This window comes from Malania oleifera, chromosome 2 (genome assembly GCF_029873635.1).
Source record: "Malania oleifera isolate guangnan ecotype guangnan chromosome 2, ASM2987363v1, whole genome shotgun sequence".
Lineage (NCBI taxonomy): Eukaryota > Viridiplantae > Streptophyta > Magnoliopsida > Santalales > Ximeniaceae > Malania > Malania oleifera.
Window position 1 is genome coordinate 109,692,684 of NC_080418.1, and position 1,241 is coordinate 109,693,924.

The window sequence follows — 1,241 nt, forward strand, 5'->3', positions numbered from 1 at the left end:
TAAAAAAGTAAATTAATTTTTTAATTTCAAAAAATGATATAAAAATGAATACAATAACAAAAAAATTGAAATAATTTACTTTTAAGAATAATAAGACAAAAAGGACATCTTACTTCCTAATTACATAAAAACAAATTATTTAAAAAAACTAACTTCCATTTTTTTCCCAAACTAGAAAATTTGTCTCTAATTTTAATTAATCTTTCATTTCCCCACTATTCTACTTTTCTTTTGAATCAAATAGGATCAATGTACTACAATAGAATCTATCATCTCTTCTACCAGTACAACCCGAAGGGAGCTATGTGGGGCAACATCGTTTGGGTTCACTCCATCTCTAAGGATCTCATCAACTGGGTCACCCTTGACCCGACCATCTACTCGTCCAAGCCCTTCAACATAAATGGGTGTTGGTCCGGATCTGCCACCATCCTCTCGGGCAACAAACCTGTCATCCTCTACACCAGACTCGACTCCCAGAATAGGCAGGTCCAAAACTACGGCGTACCTGCTAGCCTATCCAACCCGTATCTTCGTGAATGGATCAAACCCAATGACAACCCCCTTATGGTTCCTACCCCGAACATGAACACGAGCGTGTTTCGTGACTCGACCACGGGCTGGATCGGGTAAGACGAGCACTGGTGAATGGTCGTCGGCAGCCAAAGGAAGCACCGAGGAATGACCTACTTGTACCAAAGTAGAGATTTCGTGAATTGGTTCAAGGCGAAGCACCCACTCCACTCTACTCCAAAAATCGAAATGTGCGAATGCCCAAATTTTTAGCCAGTTGCAGTGTGCGGGCGACACGGGTTGGACACATCAGTGATGGGAGAACACGTGAAGCACGTGTTATAATTTTTTTATTTCATTATATTTTTCTTCCATTCAATTATTTCATTCTAATTGTTTTTTGTGCCTAGATTTTTGTGTAAGTTTTTTGTTTTGTTTTGTTTTTTTAGCCGAAACCAACTTTTGAAAAGTCGATTAGGTAAGAAATATTAAACTTTAAAATTTTCCTACATAAAATATACATAAAATAATATGTTAAATAATTTTTCCATTCTTAATAATATATTAAATAATTTTTTTATGTAATTAGGAAGTAAAATGTCATTTTTTGTCTTAATATTCCCAAAAGTAAATTATTTCAAAATTTTTTGTTATTGTATTCATTTTTATATATTTTTTTGAAATTAAAAAATTTACTTTTTTTAATTCATTTGAAAAATAAATAAAAT

At 33.6% G+C, this 1,241-nt stretch overlaps 1 protein-coding gene across 1 annotated transcript; it reads left to right on the forward strand.

Moving 5' to 3' along the window:
• Nucleotides 1–249: 249 nt before the first annotated feature.
• Nucleotides 250–786, forward strand: LOC131148305 (beta-fructofuranosidase, insoluble isoenzyme 1-like). Its single transcript, XM_058098020.1, is given in 1 exon segment — nucleotides 250–786. A coding segment is annotated over 1 exon segment (537 nt).
• Nucleotides 787–1,241: the final 455 nt, after the last annotated feature.